At 38.9% G+C, this 17,173-nt stretch overlaps 2 protein-coding genes and 1 pseudogene across 4 annotated transcripts; 2 read left to right on the top strand and 1 right to left on the bottom strand.

Annotated features, from left to right (window-relative positions):
• Positions 1-660: 660 nt before the first annotated feature.
• Positions 661-8,674, top strand: LOC122088723 (probable disease resistance RPP8-like protein 4). Of its 3 annotated transcripts, none has more exons than XM_042658045.1 (3): positions 661-760; positions 5,370-8,351; positions 8,458-8,674. In XM_042658045.1, the coding sequence occupies exon 2, from the start codon at positions 5,468-5,470 to the stop codon at positions 8,300-8,302; it is 2,835 nt and encodes a 944-aa protein (XP_042513979.1). In that variant the 5' UTR covers positions 661-760; positions 5,370-5,467; the 3' UTR covers positions 8,303-8,351; positions 8,458-8,674. The 3 variants fall into 3 exon arrangements, with proteins under 3 accessions (XP_042513979.1, XP_042513978.1, XP_042513977.1); XM_042658044.1 differs by having other exon boundaries at positions 8,421-8,674; XM_042658043.1 differs by having other exon boundaries at positions 8,417-8,674.
• Positions 2,509-3,948, top strand: LOC122089023 (putative disease resistance protein At1g59780). Its single transcript, XM_042658429.1, has one exon. It carries the CDS (start codon positions 2,509-2,511, stop codon positions 3,946-3,948), a length of 1,440 nt encoding a protein of 479 aa, XP_042514363.1.
• Positions 8,675-11,882: 3,208 nt separating the features above from the next.
• Positions 11,883-15,473, bottom strand: LOC122088286 (annotated as a pseudogene).
• Positions 15,474-17,173: the final 1,700 nt, after the last annotated feature.

Here is a 17,173-nt window from a genome sequence, read left to right as displayed (position 1 = left end):
TTCAAATTAAAACCAAATCAATTCGGTTCAATTCAGTTTTGACTTTTGTTCGCTTTCGTATTCTTTAACAGTGTACAATTAACCACTTGGATTGATCATAAGGATGAATATTTAAAAAATGTCCCAAATTTGCTTGTGACTTAATGATGCTTAGTACCTTCATATTTGAAAATTCAATTGGTTATTTCCTTCACCATAACTGAACAAGTTGTAAATAGGATTGTTCCACATAGAACTTTTCTTTGTGCACCAATGGCTTTAAGAATGCTTTTGGTAGCGCCTCACAAACAATAACTTTAAATTATTACTACAATTTAGAGTAAATTTGAAACCGAAATCAAATTGAACCAAGAAAATATTCTTTGTTTTAAAAACCAAAATCAAATCAAACCAAGAAAAGATTCCTTGTAATAAAACCAAAATCGAATCAATTCTTCTTCAATTTGGTTCGATTCAATTCAATCCACTTTCAGTTTCGGTTCTAAATTTACACCCCTCATTGCTGAATAACATGTTCTCATGAGTATAATATAAGTAGAACATATGAGATAATGTTAACTACTACATCATCAGATTATGTGTTGTGTGTCTCAAAATTTTGTAGTTGCTTTGAAGATTGCCTTGCTTTGACTTTTTTTTGTCTTGACCCGAATGGGATGCAGGTGCAAAGCCCCCTGTGGTACGGTTCAACCTGATCCATTGTAACATGATGGATCGACCCGACTTTGAGGAGTATTTATATGTTTTATTGTCTTGTTGTGTAAGTAATAGAAAAACAAAGTGATTTTAGGATTTTCGAGTTACGGTTTCTGGGTGAGAGTTTTTGCTGGACCTTTTGGGGTGTTCTTGAGAGATCCATTGCATCTTTTCTTCAGCTTCACCAGTGGATGTAGCACATCATATTAATGTGTGAACCACATTAAATGTCTATGTCATCTTTGCTTTAATTTGTTTCATTTTCTTTGTGTTTCTTGGTGTTTTTTCTAACATGCATTATGTTCTGCAGGAATGATAAACACTGAGGAAGACATAAAAAAACAAAAAGAGTACCTTCCCGGGCTTCTAAGCTCTAAAGAGCGAGAAAGCTCTGATTTTTCTCCATCCAAGTAGAAAAGAAAAGATATGTCTGCAAGTGCGATCATTCCTCTGATAATGAAATTAGGCTCCCTACTAAATGATGAAGCCAATTATCTTTCACAAGTGAAGCCAGCAGTGGAATCACTCCACAATGAACTCAACCTAATGACTGCCTCTTTGAAGGATGCTGATGCAATACACCACAAAAGCGAGCGGGCGAAGGAGTGGGTGAGACAACTCAGAGAGTTGGCCTTCGAGGTAGAAGATGCCATCGACGTCTTTGTATATGAAGTGATGCAGAGATGGCAAGGCGGCGTGGTTCGAAAGATCACCAAGTTTCCAAAACTTGTTATTAAGGCTCACCAGCTAAGAGTGAAGATCCAAGACATCAATGGAAAGATCAAGAAGCTAAAAGATGATAGAACGAATTATGATATTAAGCCACTAGAGGAGACTCAAACATCTACTCGACACATCAACTTGAAGCTTCTTCAAGTGCCCAAAACTTTCGGCATATCGATGTCGTGGGGTTACAAAGAGAAGTAGAGGAAGTAGCGAAGTTGCTGATGAAGGAGCCCCTTGGACAGTTTGGTGTTGTCTCAATTACAGGCATGGGTGGATTAGGAAAAACCACCTTGGCTCAAAAAGTCTACAACAGAGATGATGTGAAAAAACACTTTGTTTGTCAAGCTTGTGTCCGTATATCAAAAGAATACAGAATGAAAGATGTTCTGTACAACATCATAAAACAAGTTATGGTGCTCAGAGAAGAAGAGAAAGAGGCATTGGCATCAAAGGATGTTGAATTTTTGGTGGATAGGCTGTCTACTTTTCTCAAAGAGAAGAAGAATTATCTATTCCTATTGGACGATGTATGGACGAAAGAAGCTTGGGATACACTAAAAGGCAACCTCCCAGCTCCAAGCAACCATCAACAATGCAGAGTATTACTGACAACTCGTGATGAAGGTGTAGCTCGGCATGCCGACCCAATTGCTCCTCCATACAATCTTAAACTTTTTGATGAAAAGAAGAGTTTAAAACTTTTCTCAAAGGTGTTCTTCCAATTGCCAAATGAGGCAGATGCAGAATCACGTCTCAACCGTCTCAACAAGGAGATGAAAGATCTGGCGATGGATATCGTCAAGAAATGTAATGGATTACCACTAGCTATTGTAGTATTGGGACGCCTTTTATCGGAAAAAAGGCTAGCTACTGCTGCTGAAGAAAGTGCTTGACAGTGTGAACTGGCATCTAGACTCGAAAGACTGTCAAGAAGTATTACGTTTGAGTTATACCGAATTACCTCCTCACTTGAAGTCTTGTTTTCTTTATTTTGGAGTTTTCCCAGAAGATACTGAGATCGAGAGTGACAGATTGATCCGGCTATGGGTCGCTGAGGGATTTCTAGAACGAAGAGGGAGTTTAACAATGGAAGATGTGGCTGGAGAGTGCCTTGAGGAGTTGATGCAGAGGAACTTGATCCAAGTTGCCAAGTGGAAATCGAACGGGGTACCTGAATCGTTTATTATTCATGATCTCCTCTTGAACTTGGCAATATCAGAAGCCAAAGAAGGTAAATTTCTTAACGTCTCCACTCCTCAGATGTCCTTGAATCGTTATCGTCGTGTAGCCCTCCGTGATAAGTGTAGTGAAGATTATATGACCGAGGCTTCCCACCATTCCTCCTCGAGTAGTTCTTCAAAGTCATTGCTTTGCTACACTGAAATGCCCCCTTCTCTTTATGGACAGTTCAAACTACTTAATGTATTGGATCTAGAAGATGCCCCAGGTATTAAAAACTTACCCAAGGAAATAGGAAAGCTCTTTCTCCTCAAGTACTTGAGCCTACGTGGAACCCGCTTGAAAACTCTTCCACCTTGGGTTGGCAACTTGTACAACTTGCAGACTCTCAATTTGTTTGGTACTAGGATTGACGATGATTTACCCATTGAAATATTAAAGTTGGACAAATTAAGGCATCTTCTATGCTTGAGTAGAATCCCGAAGTGGAGATCTGATGATTCCATTACTAAGAGGGCTATTCGGATTTGTCGTCCTTCTCCTCCTCCCAGACACCTTGGAGATATAAGTCATCTCCAAACACTATGGCTTCGAACAGGCGATTGGATCGAGGATGGCCTTGAAAAGTTGATTGATCTAAGGAACTTGAGAATCGATGGAAAAGAAGGACACATGGAGAAATTCAAAGAGAAATTGTCCCAAGCCCTTGTAAAATTGGAGCGCCTTGAGGTTCTATTCTTGATAGAATTAGGGGAGGGCGAAATAGCTTTCCCTTCATTTTCGAACAATAAGTATCTCTATGATCTCTACATCTGCGGCCACATAGGGAAGTTACCTGACTCCCACAACTTCCCACCGAGTCTCACAAGGTTGCGATTGGCTAGCACACGTCTAGAAGAAGACATGATACCGATACTAGAGAAGCTGCCCAAATTAAGGGAACTCACATTGGATAAGCAACCATACGACGGAGTAGTAATGAAATGCTCTGCAAGAGGGTTTCCTAAACTTGAGAATTTGACTCTCCATGATTTTCACAGCCTAATGGATTGGGTAGTGGAGGAAGAAGCAATGCTTAATCTGAGGAAATTAGAAATTAATGAGCTTTATGGGTTAAAATCCATCCCCAATGGGCTGAGTCACATCACAACACTACAGGAACTTACATTGGTTATGCCAAAACAGTTTCTTGAGAGGGTTAAAGAAGGTGGAAAAGATTGGGAGAAGATCAAACATGTACCTTCCATCAGAACAAGGGAAGAAGAAATTCCAGAAGAGATATTGCAACAGTTTCCTCAATATGGACGCCAATGGGTTGATGTCTACAAGGGAGATAATCCCTCATGAAGATTAAAGGAAAATCGCGTAGATCCAGCCAACTTTGCATCTGCACTCTCTCACTCTCTCTCTCTCTCTCTCTCTCGTTAGATATCAAGTTTGAATTGCTTTCATGTGCAGACAGTGATTTCATTGCTTTGAAGAGATCAAACCCTTTACAGATGCAAAAGAAGTGGGTGATCTGCTTCAACATGAAGATACATATGGACATGGGAATGACTCCAGATTATAATCCCAGAAATAAACAAGTTAGTTTCTCAAGTTGGGTCTTGTCAGTATTACCAAATGGTGTATGTTTACTAAAGTAATTAGGGAATTTTGATTTCATGAATGTATGTGTCTTATTTGGATGTTTTAGGGGGTGTTTGATTCGGTAAATCAAATGGTGTATGTATCGGATATGAATGTCAATCTTTTGATAGACATTCTTCTGAATTATGTTTCTTTCTGAAAAATCGTTTGGTTGCCTTAAGGTTAGTACATGTTTCTCGCGGGTTGAGATATTGGCTTCTGTAGAGAACGTCTTTCCGCTTTCTCCTTTTATGCTAGGTGGTAAAAAGGTTGCTCAAATCTGAGTTTAAGTGTTGACGTAAACTCAGATTTGGAATACATCCTTTGTAATATGGTCATTCATGGGAAGTAGGATGCTCACTTATGAGGGTCATTCTAATGGAACCAAACAACTCAAAAAATTAAGAATTATTATTCTAAAGGATGTCATCCCAAAGATTTACCAAACCAAACACCTCCTTATGTTGTGGTTCTGAATCTATTTCCTAGGCCTCGAATCCGAACTATATTGTTACTAGTATTTACTGTTGCTTCGAGTGAAATAATTTATATGATACTTTATAAATTATATACTGTCACTATTTTTTGCCACATGGCAACTAGAGGCAACTGGTGACTCTTCAAAGTTCACCGACTTTGGTCAACATTAAATATTGGAACATACATGACTACAACACAAAGCTCGATTGTTTCTCATGGCCTTTATGCTATGGCCCATACCCCATACGATTAGGGCGCACGTGCTTAGATCCTCCATTGTGAAATAGTAATGATAAATCGGACGGAGCTTAAATTTTGTTAATAGATAAACCGTAAGATCTCCTACTCACAATTGACTTAAAGGATTCCAAATAAATGGTAAAATAGAATTTTGAAAATTCACGATGACGGTTAGGAGATGGCAAAACAAAATTTTGAAAATTTACGTCTTCAATTTATAATATAATATATGATTTTTTTTTTTTTAAAGGAAATATTTCACTATGTAGAAAAGAGGTTACAGTGGAGACCGCTCAAGAATACCCAAACATTGGCAAGAAAACTCGCTCAAAAACCCTAGCTCGAAAACTCTCCTCCCCCAAATTATAATGCTTACTTCANTTCTTGGTGTTTTTTCTAACATGCATTATGTTCTGCAGGAATGATAAACACTGAGGAAGAGATAAAAAAACAAAAAGAGTACCTTCCCGGGCTTCTAAGCTCTTATTTTTCTCCAGCCAAGTAGAAAAGAAAAGATATGTCTGCAAGTGCGATCATTTCTCTGATAATGAAATTAGGCTCCCTACTAAATGATGAAGCCAATTATCTTTCACAAGTGAAGCCAGAAGTGGAATCACTCCACAATGAACTCAACCTAATGACTGCCTCTTTGAAGGATGCTGATGCAATACACCACAAAAGCGAGCGGGCGAAGGAGTGGGTGAGACAACTCAGAGAGTTGGCCTTCGAGGTAGAAGATGCCATCGACGTCTTTGTATATGAAGTGATGCAGAGATGGCAAGGCGGTGTGGTTCGAAAGATCACCAAGTTTCCAAAACTTGTTATTAAGGCTCACCAGCTAAGATTGAAGATCCAAGACATCAATGGAAAGATCAAGAAGCTAAAAGATGATAGAACGAATTATGATATTAAGCCACTAGAGGAGACTCAAACATCTACTCAGACACATCAACTTGAAGCTTCTTCAAGTGCCCAAAACTTTCGGCATATGGATGTCGTGGGGTTACAAAGAGAAGTAGAGGAAGTAGCGAAGTTGCTGATGAAGAAGGAGCCCCTTGGACAGTTTGGTGTTGTCTCAATTACAGGCATGGGTGGATTAGGAAAAACCACCTTGGCTCAAAAAGTCTACAACAGAGATGATGTGAAAAAACACTTTGTTTGTCAAGCTTGTGTCCGTATATCAAAAGAATACAGAATGAAAGATGTTCTGTACAACATCATAAAACAAGTTATGGTGCTCAGAGAAGAAGAGAAAGAGGCATTGGCATCAAAGGATGTTGAATTTTTGGTGGATAGGCTGTCTACTTTTCTCAAAGAGAAGAAGAATTATCTATTCCTATTGGACGATGTATGGACGAAAGAAGCTTGGGATACACTAAAAGGCAACCTCCCAGCTCCAAGCAACCATCAACAATGCAGAGTATTACTGACAACTCGTGATGAAGGTGTAGCTCGGCATGCCGACCCAATTGCTCCTCCATACAATCTTAAACTTTTTGATGAAAAGAAGAGTTTAAAACTTTTCTCAAAGGTGTTCTTCCAATTGCCAAATGAGGCAGATGCAGAATCACGTCTCAACCGTCTCAACAAGGAGATGAAAGATCTGGCGATGGATATCGTCAAGAAATGTAATGGATTACCACTAGCTATTGTAGTATTGGGACGCCTTTTATCGGAAAAAAGGCTGGCTACTGCTGCTGAATGGAAGAAAGTGCTTGACAGTGTGAACTGGCATCTAGACTCGAAAGACTGTCAAGAAGTATTACGTTTGAGTTATACCGAATTACCTCCTCACTTGAAGTCTTGTTTTCTTTATTTTGGAGTTTTCCCAGAAGATACTGAGATTGAGAGTGACAGATTGATCCGGCTATGGGTCGCTGAGGGATTTCTAGAACGAAGAGGGAGTTTAACAATGGAAGATGTGGCTGGAGAGTGCCTTGAGGAGTTGATGCAGAGGAACTTGATCCAAGTTGCCAAGTGGAAATCGAACGGGGTACCTGAATCGTTTATTATTCATGATCTCCTCTTGAACTTGGCAATATCAGAAGCCAAAGAAGGTAAATTTCTTAACGTCTCCACTCCTCAGATGTCCTTGAATCGTTATCGTCGTGTAGCCCTCCGTGATAAGTGTAGTGAAGATTATATGACCGAGGCTTCCCACCATTCCTCCTCGAGTAGTTCTTCAAAGTCATTGCTTTGCTACACTGAAATGCCCCCTTCTCTTTATGGACAGTTCAAACTACTTAATGTATTGGATCTAGAAGATGCCCCAGGTATTGAAAACTTACCCAAGGAAATAGGAAAGCTCTTTCTCCTCAAGTACTTGAGCCTACGTGGAACCCGCTTGAAAACTCTTCCACCTTGGGTTGGCAACTTGTACAACCTGCAGACTCTCAATTTGTTTGGTACTAGGATTGACGATGATCTACCCATCGAAATATTAAAGTTGGACAAATTAAGGCATCTTCTATGCTTGAGTAGAATCCCGAAGTGGAGATCTGATGATTCCATTACTAAGAGGGCTATTCGGATTTGTCGTCCTTCTCCTCCTCCCAGACACCTTGGAGATATAAGTCATCTCCAAACACTATGGCTTCGAACAGGCGATTGGATCGAGGATGGCCTTGAAAAGTTGATTGATCTAAGGAACTTGAGAATCGATGGAAAAGAAGGACACATGGAGAAATTCAAAGAGAAATTGTCCCAAGCCCTTGTAAAATTGGAGCGCCTTGAGGTTCTATTCTTGATAGAATTAGGGGAGGGCGAAATAGCTTTCCCTTCATTTTCGAACAATAAGTATCTCTATGATCTCTACATCTGCGGCCACATAGGGAAGTTACCTGACTCCCACAACTTCCCACCGAGTCTCACAAGGTTGCGATTGGCTAGCACACGTCTAGAAGAAGACATGATACCGATACTAGAGAAGCTGCCCAAATTAAGGGAACTCACATTGGATAAGCAACCATACGACGGAGTAGTAATGAAATGCTCTGCAAGAGGGTTTCCTAAACTTGAGAATTTGACTCTCCATGATTTTCACAGCCTAATGGATTGGGTAGTGGAGGAAGAAGCAATGCTTAATCTGAGGAAATTAGAAATTAATGAGCTTTATGGGTTAAAATCCATCCCCAATGGGCTGAGTCACATCACAACACTACAGGAACTTACATTGGTTATGCCAAAACAGTTTCTTGAGAGGGTTAAAGAAGGTGGAAAAGATTGGGAGAAGATCAAACATGTACCTTCCATCAGAACAAGGGAAGAAGAAATTCCAGAAGAGATATTGCAACAGTTTCCTCAATATGGACGCCAATGGGTTGATGTCTACAAGGGAGATAATCCCTCATGAAGATTAAAGGAAAATCGCGTAGATCCAGCCAACTTTGCATCTGCAGTCTGTGAGATCTCTCTCTCTCTCTCTCTCTCTCTCTCTATATCAAGTTTGAATTGCTTTCATGTGCAGACAGTGATTTCATTGCTTTGAAGAGATCAAACCCTTTACAGATGCAAAAGAAGTGGCTGATCTGCTTCAACATGAAGATACATATGGACATGGGAATGACTCCAGATTATAATCCCAGAAATAAACAAGTTAGTTTCTCAAGTTGGGTCTTGTCAGTATTACCAAATGGTGTATGTTTACTAAAGTAATTAGGGAATTTTGATTTCATGAATGTATGCGTCTTATTTGGATGTTTTAGGGGGTGTTTGATTCGGTAAATCAAATGGTGTATGTATCGGATATCAATGTCAATCTTTTGATAGACATTCTTCTGAATTATGTTTCTTTCTGAAAAATCGTTTGGTTGCCTCAAGGCTGGTACATGTTTTTCGCGGGTTGAGATATTGGCTTCCGTAGAGAACGTCTTTCCGCTTTCTCCTTTTATGCTAGGTGGTTAAAAGGTTGCTCAAATCTGAGTTTAAGTGTTGATGTAAACTTAGATTTGGAACACATCCTTTGTAATATGGTCATTCGTGGGAAGTAAGATGCTTACTTATGAGGGTCATCCTAGTGGAACCAAACAACTCAAAAAATTAAGAATTATCATTCTAAAGAATGTCATCCCAAAGATTTACCAAACCAAACACCCCCTTATGTTGTGGTTCTAAATCTATTTCCTAGGCCTCGAGTCCGAACTATATTGTTACTACTATTTACTGTTGCTTCGAGTGAAATAATTTATATGATACTTTATAAATTATATACTGTCACTATTTTTTGCCACATGGCAACTAGAGGCAACTGGTGAGTCTTCAAAGTTCACCTACTTTGGTCACACATTAAGGGCCCGTTTGATAACGTTTCTACCGTTTCTGTTTCAAGAAACGGCAGAAACATAAATTTCCGTTTCTAGAAACAGAAACAGAATTGAAGGTGTTTGATAAGTCATGTTTTTAGAAGTCGATAGTAACCAATGAAAAAATGGCTACAAGTCGTTTCCAGAAACGGCGAAACAAGTTCAACTTGTTTCGCCTGGGTCGTTTCTTGAACCATAAATAAGTAAAAATTTCTATTTCTATTTCTGAAAATAAGTGAAACGAAACAGTTTTATCAAACGCTTTTTACTCCGTTTCTGTTGTTTCTGGAAACAGAAACAGCAGAAACGTGTTTCTTGAAACGTTATCAAACGGGCCCTAAGTATTGGAACATACATGACCACAACACAAAGCTCGATTGTTTCTCATGGCCTTTATGCTATGGCCCATGGCCCATACCCCATACGATTAGGGCGCACGTGCTTAGATCCTCCATTGTGAAATAGTAATGATAAATCGGACGGAGCTTAAATTTTGTTAATAGATAAACCGTAAGATCTCCTATTCACAATTGACTTAAAGGATTCCAAATAAATGGTAAAATAGAATTTTGAAAATTCATGATGACGGTTAGGAGATGGCAAAACAAAATTTTGAAAATTTAAGTCTTCAATTTATAATATAAGATATGATTTTTTTCTTTTTTAAAGGAAATATTTCACTATGTAGAAGAGAGGTTACAGTGGAGATCGCTCAAGAATACCCAAACATTGGCAAGAGAACTCGCTCAGAAACCCTAGCTCGAAAACCCTCCTCCCCCAAATTATAATGCTTGCTTCAACAGGACGAAAGTACATTATATACTTATCCAAGTCATGGGTCGATCCATCGGATCATGGTGTCATATCCAACCCCTCTATTACTTTTTTTGTTTTTCTTGATTGTTTTTGGTTATTTGAATGCTTATTGTTATAATTCTGGAATTTTGGACGCTCTGATGACTGATAGTGCCTAAGACCAACTAGAAAACGGAACCATCCCACCTATTAACTATTGGTTCTGGTTCTCAAGTTTGGAGTTGATTAGATAAACGGGACAGTTCCGGTCCTGACTCCTGACCCAATAGGACCAAAACCAATTATGAACCGGACTGATTGCCCACTGAATTTATATGGGCATATCTTAATGGAATACCAGGTTGACACTTTCAAATTTCTATGTGAGGTTGAATGACATGTTCTCATGAGCATAATACACCAAGTAGAACAGAGTATACCAAAAAAAAAAATGGGGAGAACAGATGAGATGATATTGTAAAATACTACAACAAAAGATTATGTTTTGCAAGAATACTGATGTATTGCTTTGAAGAGAGCAAACTCCTTACGGATAGATGCAAAACAAGTAGCTAATCTACTTCAAGATGAAGATGAATCCATATGGCCTTAGGGAATGACTCCAGATTATAAGCCAGAAATAAACAAGTTGATTTCTCAACTTGGGTCATGTCAGGATCCTATATTTCGAGGTCTTTCTAAAATATAAGGTCATAGTATTATCAAATGGTGAATGTTTAATAAAGTAAGGGAATTTGGATTTCATGAATGTGAGTGCCTTATTGGGATGTTTTATGTTGTGGTTCTGAATCTATTTGCAAAGTATTGAGTCCTAACAATATTGTTGACTAGTATTTGTTGCTTCCAGTGAAATAAATGGTGATCCTTTAATACCCCAATTGAATATAACCAATGCTTGTATTCAGCTGAAAATTTACCAAAGATGGGTACAAGATCTCCTATAACATTGACTCACCCATGTCCACTATTTCTATTTATCTATATATACTAACTTCTATAAAGCTAATAGCTGCCTACCCTACGATCATCATCTCTTGCTCCTACTCTGTCCAACACAGAACTACTGTTCTTCCATCACTACTACTGGAAGTACATTTTTTTTTTTTGCTGGCATGACCTCGACCTTGGTGCAATTATTGATCCCCTTTGACACATATGCTTAGTTTTTTTATGGAAGAAAAAACCATCCAAGTTTGAAATGTACCCACAAAATCTAACCAGTCAGCAGGTTCAATAACAAACTTTGGGGGTGAGTTTGATCAAGCATGTCTCTAATCAACAACAACAACAACAACAATAAGTATGTCTCTAATCATTGAAACCAATTGCTTTTGTTTCTTGATAAGGAATATCAGTAGATCACCATCATTTTACAAAGCTGAATCTCAACTTTTCTCAGGGGAAATCCTTTTACATTCTCCCATTTAGATAATAACATTATAGTTCTATTAACTGAATGGGCTGAGAGGTACCATTCACCTAGCTAAGGAAACAAAGACAAGCACACAGGACAGCAACTCTTAATTCACACACCTAAGGTACCGGATATTTGGAGTATCCTGATGCTTTGAAAACATATAATAAATATGAAAACAAAGTTCAATTAGCACTTACAAGATATATTTAAGAGATCCTCTGCTTGGTTCAGTTGAAGTCCTGATAAGCCATGATAACATCACTAAAAGGGAGAACAACTGATAGCTGACTTGCCTTTCTGCCAAAATAAACATCTAGAAACCACTACTTTAATGATGAAATTTAGTCCTAATAATATCAAAAGGAACTCAAGGTAATCCTTTCGTATTGAGGACTCCCTAACATGAAACCACCACCAATTTATATTTCCAATTTGATAAGATTACAAGTTTGCATCTCAATAGGACTCCTTTGATATAGTACAAGCAGGTGGGTAATCTGAAAGACTAACCAAATCCAGGACATATTCTTTGATTATCTTCATGAAAAAAATTGTCTCCCCTCCACCTTCAGATCCTCTGTTTGTTACAGATGATGGCATCTAACCATGGTGAATTGATTGACATGATTAAAGCTCCATCTTCAGACAAATCACAATTATGAGTCTTGATACAATGGAGTAAGAAAGGTGGAAATCTTAAATATTAAATGCCATCAGCTTCGCTTTATTTCTTGCAACATCTCCACCACCTTCTTCATTTTGGGCCGTTTAGCTGGTGTGCTGTCAGTGCAGAGCAAGGCGACCTTCAGAACTGCAAGCATTTCCCTCCTCCATGCAAAGGAGACTGTGCTAAGCCTTGCATCAAGTATCTGCTCTGGGGTCTCACCTCTTGCAGGAGCTCCATGAACCCATTTCACCAGATCAACCCCTTCACCAAAGGCCTCGTCAACAGGTAATCAGGTTGTAAGGATCTCAAGTAGCACAACCCCATAGCTATAAACGTTTCCTGGTGCAGTGACTTGCATTGTATATGCATATTCTGATTAAGAATATGCAGGAAGTATACAACATTAGTCAAGAATAATTAATCAGAAAATGATGGAATTGTCAAAAGAATTTCATAAGTCAGAAAGTGACAGATTACTGTGAGAGTATTGCACTATTTGGGTACCTGGAGGAATGTAGCCAAATGAACCGGCCACTGCGCTGATACTTGCAGTGCCCCTTGATGGATCCAGGAGCTTTGATATCTCAATCTCCCCAACCAAAGGCTTTGAATTGGCATCTAAAAGTATGTTACTAGAGGAGATATCAAGATGGATGGTAGCCACATGATGAAGGAAAGCTAACCCTTCTGCTACTCCGATGGCAATGGAGAGCCTTTTAGGCCAATCTGGTTCATATTCAATCTTCCCAGAGGAGTCGTGAAGAAACTGAGCCAACGTTCCATTTGGTAAATAATCATGTAGCAAGAGAACAACATCTTCATAGATTATAAAACCAATGGGCCTCATCAAATTATCATGGTAGAGTTTCCCCAGCCTTTCGAGTTCTCTAATCATCTTGCTTTGGTGATGAACTACTGTTCTATCCATGGAGTTTAGTCTCTTCACTGATAGAATCATACCAGAAGGCATAACGGCCTTGTAAACCATGCTGAAAGTCCCAATTGTAAGCTTATTGGACTGTTTCAACGTTGCTTTTACAACAGCATCAAAATCTATTTCCTGCCTGAGATTCTCAACAAAGACATTTCCTGCTGTTATCACTGGTGGATTAGTAGCTCCATCTTCTGCAATTTCTGCATCCTTGGCTGCTTTCTCTTGCTTCTCCCTCATCATAAACAAAATAACGACGACTGTTACTGATATGAAAACTGCCAAACCAGAACCAATAACAGTCAATATGGTCTTGTATGAAACTTTGTGATGGTAACCCCCATTGTCAGGACCTAAAGAACTTTCACAGGAAGAGGTCAGTGGTTCACCACAGAGTCCTTGATTTCCTACAAAGCTTGATTTGGGGCTCTTCTGGAATGGCCCAAACATGGGTATTTGATCACTGAACAGATTATTGGAAAAATTCACCTCTATCAAGCTCATCATGCCTTTGAGTGCAGATGGGATGCTCCCAGAAAGTTGATTGTTAGAGACATCCAATGAAACCAACTTGTCAAGTTTCCCTAGTTCAGAGGGTAATGGTCCATGAAGATGATTGAAGCTCAGATTGAGCCCTATCTGCAAATTCATGATCCAACACGATCTCAGGAGGGATAGTGCCAGTCAGATTGTTACTGCCCATTTGCAACAGAAGCAGTTTTGCACAATTTCCAATAGCATGAGGTATCTCACCGCTTATTGAATTCTGACTCAGGAGCACGAATTGCAATCTAGGTGCATTGCAGAGGTCTTCAGGTATGGTGCCATTGAATCTGTTGTTGCTTAGATCAAGTTTGTTAAGGTTCCTACACCTAATAATGGATTTTGGAATTTCTCCAAAGAGACTGTTGCCAAAAACAATCAATTCCTGAAGGTTCATCAGCTCTCCAAGCTCTGGAGGAATAATTCCAGTAAACCCATTAGATGCTAGATTCAGAAGGGTGAGGTTAGAACATCGCGAGAACTCTGCTACAATCTCGCCATACAGGTTGTTTTTATCTGCTTCAAAGTATGCAAGGCTACTGATATTGCCAATGGTTTTAGGAATGCTTCCTGTAAGCATGTTGTGTCCAATACGGATATTTGATAGGCCTTTACAGTTCCCGACCGATTCAGAAAGATTCCCAGTCAACTTGTTCATGGTAACAATCAAAACCTCCAGCTTTCCTGAAGCAAAAATGCTCTTTGGTATAGGTCCTTCAAGTTGGTTTGAGTGAAGGTTCAACTGCTGAAGGTCAGAAGCAGAGCCTAAATTATCAGGAATTTGACCAACTAATACATTCTCATAGGCAGAGAACACTCTCAGATTCGATAAATTTCCCACCCAATAAGGAATAGACCCAATCAATCCATTCACAGAAATTAGAAAATTCTGTAAACTTTCTACTCTGAAGTTCATCAGGTATTCTTCCGGTAAGCAAGTTATAAGAGAGGTTTAAAGACTTGAGGTTTTTAATTTGACCCAACTCTGGAGGAATGGAACTCTGGAACTTATTCCAAGATAAATCAAGAAACTCTAGCTGTGATAGATTCCCCAAAGCTGGAGGGATAGGCCCTTGAAAGTTATTGAAAGAAAGGTCAAGCCACTTTAGTGCTTTGAGCTCAGAGGCTAAAGTTACATTACCTCGGAGCTCTTGGTGAGAAAGGTCAAGCTTTTCTACCATAAACAGGTTGGAACTGCATTGTATGCCCTTCCAAGAGCAGTAATCAGAAACATTGGAGCCCCAACCAGGCACTTGAAGCTCATTCTTGAGAGCCAACATTGTCGATCGATCATCTTGTTGAGCAGCAGCCAAATGGGTTCTGTACAGAAAGCCTACCAGATAAAGAGATAACCAGCAGAGGAAAGCCATTACAGGGGTTCTCCTCTCCTTTGATTGGGACAGTTCTTCTCTATCAAATTAAACAGAGGGAGTGCATTAGAGAAAGAGGACTTAAATGTTGCAGGGACTGTGCCCCAGGCTTTATATGAAGAAAGCCTTAAACTTAATCCTCCAAACCTCCTCGTTTCGCTTTTTGATCAATAAATCAGCGATTATGATGAGAACCCATTTGTCTGCAGACCTAGAACTTGTGCAGAGAACCATCCAGATTCGTTCTTAAACATTAGAAGACGACCTCGTCCTTGACGTTCAACATCCACACCTTCTATCAGAAGCCCAATTCAAAATTTTCATAATCAGGCACATGAGAGTTTGTTCAATTCTCTCCTTGGATGAAAACGAGCAACAATTAACAAAAGGGCCCAAATAACAAGACAGCTCCTAATGTGGAATGTCTTCCTCACCTCGATTAAAGCTCCCAAGTAGCTTAAGACCTCAAAGGCTCAATCAAACACAAGCCCAGGAAAGAACTGCTTTAGAACAAACATGGTTTATTCACGAAAGCTCCATTCTTCTCGTAGCTTCCACGACTCACGACTCATGAGAAAAGAACAGTGATGAGTCAATGGAGCTGTAATGGTCATTCAGTCAAAAGACTAAAAACAGGTAAAAAAGCCTTAATCGAGGAGTATCTTCTATGAACCTACATCATTCTTCATTCTTTAAGGTTTTGAGCATTATTTATGTATGGAATTACATCTTAATACCATAGAATACAGAATGAAAGCCGTTGGATTTAGGATTATGCTAATATGAAAGCCATATAAAGTCATCTTCTGTAATCAAACTGAAGGGAATGTGATATTACCATGGAGCCTGCAGTATATTCAAAACCTTCTCCTGTAAAACCTAGGATTCTGTTCTAAAGATTATTCTTTGTTAGACAAGATGACAGTAATGTTCAGGTACCCTCTAATGTTCACTTCTTGATCAATGAACAGTTTCTTTGTTGGAAAAAAAGAAAAGAGAAATATAGATCACAGTTGATTTTGGGGGGTCCATTAGACACATCTGAGTAGACCTGATCAGGGAATCTTTAAGCATTCAAATTCTTTTTTGGTGATCAAAAGGATTTTGTAGAGTTCTTATATGCAATTTGGGCAGACGGACATGTAAAAGACAATCTCTGGAATGGAAAGAAATAGGTCATGTTCCTTTAGATTTAACCCTAAAACTATGACTGTAACAAAACAGTTGTTCTCTGGCAGACCAGCCTTTTTCATTTTTTGTTTCTCCTTGAAAACAACACTTTTGTCCTTGTTTACTTTTTAGAATACTGACTTGTTCCTTCTTGGTTATGAATTATGATTCTCTGCAATGCTATTGCACCAAATATATCATTCAAGTGCATTGGCCCATTTCAGCCGAAGCAAGTGGAGGCATTCAAGGTTTACTTTTTAATTTTTTTAGGGTTTATGGATAATACTCTATGAGTGCCACCAGGCCCACCAAACCAAACTCTTGATATTAATTCTCCATTCAAGCCAAAATGAATGGACCAGACCAATTGAACCAAGGTTAAGCTAGTACAGGGGTCTGCTTTGAACTTCAAAATTCTGGTCTGATCATTCGGCTGGATATTAAGAAAAGGCCTGGCTCATCATTTGAATGGTTCATGGATATGGGTTAGTGTTTGCAAGCCTTAATGCTCTTTTGGTTCAGTGATGATAAGAGGTTATTAAGTCCCCACCTCTCTCTCTCTCTCTCTCTCTCTCTCTCTCTCTCAAATACTCAAAATTTACTTTCCAAGTCAAAAAGAAGAAAAATCAAATGAGTTCAGTGATGATTCCTATCTAGTAGATGCATTGATCTTAAGACTGCAGGACTAGGTGATCTCATTTTATGCTTGTTGAAATTATGTAGGTTACTTTATGGACCTTTCACCAGGGAGCAACATAACCTCTCCAAAAGCATTAAAAGGAAATTACAAATTTAATAGGTCATAATCCCATTTAGGAGTTTAATGATCTATAGGATTAAGACTTTCTAAACAGATGATATTCACGGATCTATATCATTAAACTACAAAATGCTTCCAAAACTAAAGGACTAGGATCATCATATACTTGGACCATGTCCTTGTTTTTGCACTAAAAGATTGAAATGCTGTCATTTCAGAGAATGATTTCACAATGCCCAACACAGTAG

Source organism: Macadamia integrifolia, chromosome 9, assembly GCF_013358625.1.
Source record: "Macadamia integrifolia cultivar HAES 741 chromosome 9, SCU_Mint_v3, whole genome shotgun sequence".
Taxonomy (NCBI): domain Eukaryota; kingdom Viridiplantae; phylum Streptophyta; class Magnoliopsida; order Proteales; family Proteaceae; genus Macadamia; species Macadamia integrifolia.
Note: the sequence above shows the minus strand (reverse complement) of the source record. Positions and strands in the feature narration are given on the sequence as shown.

What these genes read in the sequence shown, in the direction of transcription:
- LOC122089023 (XM_042658429.1), top strand. Translation starts at nt 2,509, where the DNA reads ATGGAAGATGTGGCTGGAGAGTGCCTTGAGGAGTTGATGCAGAGGAAC.
- LOC122088723 (XM_042658045.1), top strand. Translation starts at nt 5,468, where the DNA reads ATGTCTGCAAGTGCGATCATTTCTCTGATAATGAAATTAGGCTCCCTA.